This window comes from Nelumbo lutea, chromosome 6 (assembly GCF_056320005.1).
Source record: "Nelumbo lutea isolate HS-2025 chromosome 6, American lotus-T2T, whole genome shotgun sequence".
NCBI lineage: Eukaryota > Viridiplantae > Streptophyta > Magnoliopsida > Proteales > Nelumbonaceae > Nelumbo > Nelumbo lutea.
In genome coordinates, this window is record NC_142689.1 from 63,528,487 (window position 1) to 63,536,706 (window position 8,220).

The 8,220-nt window shown below is 37.0% G+C and overlaps 1 protein-coding gene across 3 annotated transcripts in view; it reads right to left on the reverse strand.

Annotated features, from left to right (window-relative positions):
* Positions 1-7,664, reverse strand: part of LOC148849241 (vacuolar protein sorting-associated protein 52 A-like) — a 117,336-nt gene extending 109,672 nt beyond the window's left edge. For 2 of the 3 annotated variants that reach the window (XR_016100870.1, XM_088950289.1), the window contains exons 1-4: positions 7,471-7,664; positions 7,159-7,257; positions 3,528-3,596; positions 2,971-3,065 (exon numbers count right to left, since the gene is read on the reverse strand). Coding sequence is in view for 2 of the 3 variants with exons in the window: in XM_088950289.1 (XP_088806415.1) it covers positions 2,971-3,065; positions 3,528-3,554 (122 nt within the window). In the remaining variant the exon portion in view is untranslated. The remainder of the gene's footprint in view (positions 1-2,970; positions 3,066-3,527; positions 3,597-7,158; positions 7,258-7,470) is intronic. The other variant, XM_088950290.1, reaches the window with a different exon arrangement.
* Positions 7,665-8,220: the final 556 nt, after the last annotated feature.

The following is an 8,220-nucleotide window of genomic DNA, read 5'->3' on the forward strand; positions in this document are numbered from 1 at the left end:
AGTTGTTGGGCCTTAGGCCCATTAGTTTTTTATTTTTAAAAGTTGTGACTATTCAATTTTAGTAGCCGCCCTACTAAGGGCATCTTTGTAATATCTCATCTTTAAGTTAAATATAAATATAATAAGGGGCTGGCGGCTAGGGTTAAGTTTCTCATAATCCTAGTTGACCTCCTACTCTTTTCTTCTCCTTCCCTCTCTACTGCTGAAATCTTCATCTTCCTCCTCTTTCTTTCACAAGAAGCTTGGCCAAATCAGCAAATAGTGATCTCTACTGATAGTATAGTTAAAGTTCAGTCTAACTCTATGTCCCTGATGTCTTTTCTCAAGCCCAAGTTCCAGCTGAACTCAAAAGTTGAGTTAGAAGGAACAAGAAAGGTGGAAACTAGTTCATTTTTAAGGGTAGAGATAGCGAAAAGGGCTGGAAATTGGTCTTTTGAAGGAAAATCCCCAACCCAAACATGTTCCTAAAATTTAATGAGATTGCCTGAGTGCAAGTAATACCTGATCCAGGGAGAGAACAAGGGCAAAATAGCTTGAATAGCTTTTCAGGGAGATGCTCTTGTAGTCCATACCAGAATCCCAAAGTCACATCCATTGTCTGCAACCTCATGAATATTTCCCATTATCATAACCCAAAGCTTTTCTTTCTTCACTAAGAATCTCCACAGTCATTTCCCTAGTAGTACCATGTTCCTATTCCTTATGTTCCCAATACCCAGACCTCCCTCCTTACACACCACCTCCCATCATTTTTTAAGGATAAAAAGGAAATTTTATTAAATTTAAAAAGAAGCAATACAGCTCAACATGATGGTTGTCAAGTTGACAAACCAAATACAGATCAGGACTTTGAAGCCATTGCCTCCCTCCAAATTCTGCATGGGTCAGGACTTTTAATTTGGGCCATTGCATTTACCAACCCCCCTAGCAATGGACCACCTATCACCATTAATATTTACATTCCTGAATTTTTAGTGTCACTGAGATCTGCTCATAGGCACTCCCCAACTTCTTGTAGAGTTCTGCATCCTTCCATTCTCTTCCCCATTGGGAAAACTATTGCATGTCAATGACTCTTATCATAGGATTCAATTAAAAGATCCCCTCCCCTGAGCCAAATTTGCACCATTTCCTTGTTTTTTTTATAAGTACCAAGAAATATTTTATTAATTAGGAGAGAAAAGATTGGGCAGCCTCAGCTACCCCATTACACAAAAAAGCAACAAGAAAACACAACAGTAAGAATGACTAAAACATTATAATTGAGCCCAAAAGCCCCGTGCCCTGTTAACCCCTTGTTTAGAAAGTTGATCTGCAATGTTATTAGCCAACCTTGGGACCCACTGAAATTCCACTTGCCTATTACTTAGCAATCTTCTGACTTTTTTATCTCATTTTGGAAGTACCATGGGGGTTTTTCAGGCTGTTTCATCCGCTGATGATTACCCTTTGAATCTCCTTCTATTATCAATTTATGGACTCCTATTTCAACAGCTTTTTGTATCCCAAATGCCATAGCATTCCATTCTGTTGTTATGGAGTCCACTGGACTAAGAGGGCAGGAATATAATCCCAAAATTGTTCCACTGTCATCTCTTACCACCCCTCCTATTCCAAAGGGCCCCGGATTACCCAAACTGCTTTCATCAAAATTTAGTTTAAGGAAGTGATTCACCGGTGGATCCCATGATTTTATCAGTTTCCTCTTTGAATGAGAAGAATCTGCTATTACCTTCCAGTTCCTAGTTAAGTCATCATGACTAAAGTCTGAAAACAGACATAAAGTCTTAACCCAATGTACACCCTTACCATAGCCCCTTCTATCACAGCTTCCTTGCTTCTTTTCTTTTCCTCAAAGATTCTCAGGTTTCTTTCCTCCCAAATGGTCCATTTGATTGTTGCCCTCATACATCTCCACATTACTCTCCCTCTCTTTTTCGGCCACCTAAAAGTAGAAGGGTCAAACAACCTGTCCAAACTTCCTGGAGTGCTCCACCTGCACTCAAAGAGTGAGAAAAACCAATCCCAAATACAGCAAGCAAAATGGCAAGAGATACAAACATGATAAGCAGTTTCACCATTAGATTCACATAGGTAGCACCAGTTTGGGGAGAGACACCATCCTGATCTCTTTTATAGTAGTTTCTAGTGCTGGCCTCCCTACTAAGGGTATTCATGTAATTATATTTTTTATGAATGTATTCATGTAATTATTCCATTTTAACAATCAAAGAATAAAGCACAACTGTGGTGGCTTTATTCTCATACATTACTCTCCCTCTCTTTTTCGGCCACCTAAAAGTAGAAGGGTCAAACAACCTGTCCAAACTTCCTGGAGTGTTCCACCTGCACTCAAAGAGTGAGAAAAACCAATCCCAAATACAGCAAGCAAAATGGCAAGAGATACAAACATGATAAGCAGTTTCACCATTAGATTCACATAGGTAGCACCAGTTTGGGGAGAGACACCATCCTGATCTCTTTTATAGTAGTTTCTAGTGCTGGCCTCCCTACTAAGGGTATTCATGTAATTATATTTTTTATGAATGTATTCATGTAATTATTCCATTTTAACAATCAAAGAATAAAGCACAACTGTGGTGGCTGGAGAGAGGTTCAACATTCTCTCTTCCTTCCCTTTCTTTCATCTTCTTTCTCCATTGCTTCTCTCTTTCATCTTCTTCAATCTTCTTCTTCTTCTTTTCTATTTTTCGTTTTGTTCCAAATTATTGCAGATGGGATTTACATCAAAGTTACACAAGGATACAGTATTTAGGACTGGGAGACTCAATTTTTCTTATATGGACGTTTTCAAGACCACTAGGAGAGAAATCTGCTTGCATTCTCACTATAAAAGCATTCTCATATGCAAAGAACATGCATAGAATTTCATAATGTTACAGTATTTGGGATAGGGAGAGCCAAAGCCAATTTTCTCATATATACTTTGTGAAAACCACAAGGAAATACCTGCTTGCATCCTCCTCAAAAGCCAAATCACCAACAAATACTCCCAAATCAAATCCAGATCTTGGTATGTCAAGTGTTTCATTATAGGAGTCACTCTGCAATAAATGTTAATTTTCTTTTAGGTTGATATATCATAAAATAGATCATTTATAGACACTAGAAAGCTAGGAAAGCATAGTATAGTCAAGAATAGTGAGCCAATTAAAACTTATCATAGTAACAACATTCCGAAAAACAAGGATGGCATATTTAGATATTGTGCTCTTCTCTTCCGTTTTGTCAGGGAGATGGTATCAGATTGTGGCCATGAATCTAGTGGATGTGTAGTATGCTCTCTCAAATTTTAGATGCAAAAATAAGTTAAGAAACTGAAGTGCCTTTATGAATGGTATATGGAAATAAGTTGGCTTAAATGAGAAAACTTAATCTGATGTGGAAACAACTGTGCCGAGTCAGTGGGATTTATTTCAGTTTTAGTGAGTTTTTTCACAAATGTGATCTTTATGAGTCTTAATATAATAGAAGTTACTATGAAAAAGGAGAAATTTGAGGCTTACAACTTTGTTCTTCACCGAAGCATCCATGTTAAGCTTACAGCTCACTCACTGCAAGTTTTAACAATTGACCTAGTCAAATCAAAAGAAACTGTTAGTGAAAACATCATCTAATGTCTATATAAAATTGAAGCAGGCTGTGCCTAGGCTGAGAGGAAATCAAGAACAGATAAAGCATCAGAAGTGAAGTATGGATGAATGTATTTAAACATAAATGCATGACGCTGACAATTCTGATTCGGGCAATCCAAGATCAAAAAGGAAAAGCACTTTTTTTGAAGAGTAAAAGGAAACTTTTCATCAATCGAGAAGGTCACCACTCGTCACCTTGGCAAGCTTGGGGCCAAGCTTACCAAGCTTACCCCCGAACAGGATGCATACATTAGTGTCCCCGTTGAAGGTCCATACAAGCCTGCTCACTACAGGTACTGAAGGAAGGAGAAAACAGAGAAGTATTGAGGCCATGGTTGTTTGTTTTTGATTGTCTTCAATTTGGGTTGGTTGGTAGTTTTAATGATTTTAGCAGTAGTGGGGGAGTCTAGAAGGAGAGGAGAGGATAAGGTTTGAGGGAGTGGAGTCCGTGGGGATTGTTTTACATTATGTGTTTAAACAATGTATGTAGTTTTAAACTGCGTTTCAAAAAAAAGGAAAAACAATCTGAGAGGTGTCAACTACCCCAGATCTATGTCTAACAGAAACAGTCTTAGTTTGCTAATCAAAAACCACTGCTAAGCCCAATTCCCCGAGTTATCACTATTCATACAAATAGTGAATCATAAGTATAGGTGGCAATTGGGCGGGTTGGGTTGGATTCGGTTTGGGTTGAGTTTCAACCCAACCCATCAAACCCACCAACCCATTAATGACCCAATTAGATAGAATTAAATGGGTTGGGTTCAACCCAAACCCACCTGAACCCAACCCAACCCATTTAGATAAAATAATGAAAATTACACAAAAATAATAGAAATTGTAGGAAATAAAATAGAAATTAAACAAAAACATAAAAATGCATAAAATTAATAGAAATGACATAAAAATTGAAAAAACTGAAAATTACAAAAAAAACTGAAATTGCATAGTTATATAGTAAAAATTATAGAGAAAATGAAGAAAAATAACAGAAATTACAAAAAACAAAGAAAAACTAGAAATTGCAAAAAAAGGAACAGAAATTCAAGAATGATATAAAAAATCATAGAAAAACATAGAGAGTGAAGAAATATAATAGAAATTACAGACAATATAAGTAGCTACTGGAAAAGTTACAAAAATTTGTAGAAAAACCACCGTTGGGAAAAATGCCTCTCATCGTATATAAGGATACTTGTCGTTTAGATATCTAGCAAACAATAACAGTAGCCCCATTGCACACACACATTAATACCATTGATTCCATATTCCAATGAACCACTTCCCTCAAAAAAAAAAACAGTTGAACGGAGGCAATCCAAGAAAAAACCCTAACTCAAATGATGGTTTCTCTTCCTCCAACAATCAATCTTCTTCCAAACTGATACTATTGCCATTAGATTAGGGTTCTGGTCCAGAGAGAGAGAGAGAGAGAGAGATTAGTAGAGGAGGAGACTTGTCGCCCTCAGATCTCAAATATGTAGAGGAGGAGACTTATCGCCCTCAGATCTGAAAGTTGTAGAGGAGGAGACTTGTTGCCCTCAGATTTCAGAGTTGTAGAGGAGGAGACTTGCCGCTCGTAGAGGAAGAGAAATTTGTCAAGATTTCTCTCCAAGATATAAACAAATGATGAAAAACTAGAATCCTTAATGATCCATTTGGTTTCTGAGAAAGGCTGAGATGAGATGGGATGGGATGGGATGAGAAAGGATGGGATGAGAAGGGATTTTTTTTTTCTCAATCCTGTCACTTGTGTTTGGTTGTTGAGACCAATTATCCTACCAAATCTGCTTCCAGTGTTTGGTTGCTGAGAAAACTTTGCAGGATGGTTGGATCCATTCCACTTTGACAAACCCATGCAATCTCCAATTCCACAATACAAGACTTGTTTATTGGATGACATGGCACAATAGTATTTTAATATTACCACGTGTCGTGCTAACATTGCACAATTAAAAGCTCCTATAGTTCTATATATTAAATATATAGCTTACTTGTAATAGTTAATATAAACGGTTCCGTCAAACCAGCCTATTCTTTAATGAACTATAGAATAGGGGATCTGGGTTGTAAAGACCTATAGGACACCATGCACAGATCAACATGACCCATTCTATCTTCGCTTGGAATGGGCATCACAAATTAAACTCATGAAGGCCTTAATCAAGAAAACACCCATGAATCCCTCTGTTTTGCAAAAATCAATACAGCTCGGTAACCCAAGCCTTCTTCATGTAAATAACTCATTTCAATAGTCAAAACTAGCCCAAGACCCTATGCTATGGATAGCCACTAGTCTATGGAGTTCTCTAAGATACTATTGCACAAAAAGACATAACTAAAATGCTACCCATAAAGCACAGTCATAATTAAAAAATGCTATACATAAAGCAATACAAAGGAAGAGATGGCCCACTATACATGTCGGGTTCCATGGTATCCATCTCAGAACAGAAGGGAAGAAATGAGCAAAAGTTTAAATTCACCCCAAGTTCTGATCATAAGACAAAATCATGATCAGTCACCCAATTACTTGTCATATTCCATGAGATTGTATTTAAAACTTATTTATATTCTTTTGTTTACTTTTATGCTAATCAGATAAGAAACAAGCAAAGGAGATCTGCTCATCTGTAACAGATGTTTTGACCTGAATAATCTATTTTTCTTGGCTCTTTTTTTGTGAGCTTTGAGGGCTGTTATTTCTGGCCCAACCAGAACCTACCCTTGGAACTTTGAAGGATTTCTTTTTGGATCTTACAATTGATCCATGTAATCTGGAACCTATCCTTGGAGCTTTGAGGGTTGTAGTATGAAGTTACAGGTTTAACAGAGACAGAATTGACAGAAAAAAAAAAATTAAACAAAAAAAAAATGTTTTAGCATGAAGTTACTAGTTTCACTATCCACCCATCAAAATAATTGTTCCCTAGTAGCTCCTTGTCTGTTTTGGGGATTCTTACATTAAAATTATTTTTACTTGCTTTCCAACAATTAAGTGATTTGCTTCGAACAACATTCCCCTCTTTTTCTACAGGTCTTCATCTTTTAAAAGTTGAATTTGGGCATTTAAGAATAGGAAGATACTCTGTTCTGACCTCCTTTTGATAACAAATTGAAGTAATGATTGTCTCTGACTCTCTGCTCTTTTAACTTCTGTGGGAATCGATCTTGGCCTGTGCATTTTATTTTTCACAGTGTATTCTATACTGAGGAAGCAGACAGGTAATGTTAATGCAAAAATACATTTCAAGAAGGTGTTTTTAATTTTTTTGGTATGACAACTTCAAAAGAAAAATGAAAACAAAAAAAAAAAAAAACATGAACACAGCAACCCATGGTGACTGATGTTTATTCAACATTTGTTCTGATCCAGAGACAGATAATCATATGAATGTAAAAACGAAACAAAAAATGACAATGGAAAGTAGACTTCTATCGATCAACACATGGGAAAAATGAAAGAGAGATTATACGATCAACATATACAGGGTATGTGTACCTCAGGCTAAAAATCCCCTACTTGGTTTGCTTGAGATGACCTGAAACAAATCAAAAATAAAACGCCAGATCTGGAAGAGGCAAACGCCGGAAGCCAGATCTGGAGCTCCAACGTTAAAATAACGCAAATGGCTGTAGATATGGAAGAACAACGCCTTGAACGGTAGATCAGCCGTTTTCTGGCGATGAAAATTGGTCTGGACGAGCAGGGATGAAGGTAGACAACGGTGAGATTTGAAGGGGGAGCTCAAAGAAGACAAAAATGGTTAAAAAATGAACGCAAATCGCCAGAGGATGCAAAATCTTAGCTTGCCTTTGAAAAAATCGTCGGAGATGGCGCCGGCGAGATAACAATTGGACGGCGTGTGAGGAGAAGATGACACTCTGGGTTGGCGCTCTCGACAGTATTTTCTCACGAATGACTTTTGTTTTCCTTTCTCACTCGGGTCTCAGATCTTTCTCTTCCCATCCCATTTCTTCCTTCAAAACAAACACCTGGAAAATAATATATTGTTTAAAGATTCTTCTCTTCTTATACATACTTTCTCAGCAACCAAACGGCGATCAAACGGATCATAATTGACGGATATCCATTGGATACCCATGACCCAACCCGCCCAACCCATTTAAAATTTTGTTATTAGGTCGATCCACCTGCTAAGAACCCAGTATTAAAATTACAACCCAATAAATGGGTGGGTTGGGCGGGTTGAGCGGGTTGGGTTAAAAATTGTTGCCCCTAAATTCAGCTCCAATCACAAAAACCCACTTTGATCCTTAGTCCTTTCAAACAGAAAAAAGCAAATCTATACTACTCATGAATGGCCTCAAGAATATTTCTGAGGAATTTCTAAGGACAAAATTTACCCCTCTATATTTAAATTTATTGATAAAAAAATAAGAATAAATAAGGTAATCGGTTTTTTATATTTAATGAGTTGAAAATAGGTAATTTAAATATATTAAATGCATTCAATTCTCTCTCATAAAATCCAACATTTAAGCTATTAACTTGCATTCATGTCCATTCAATCATATATTTAAGTCATTTTTGTTTCTTCTC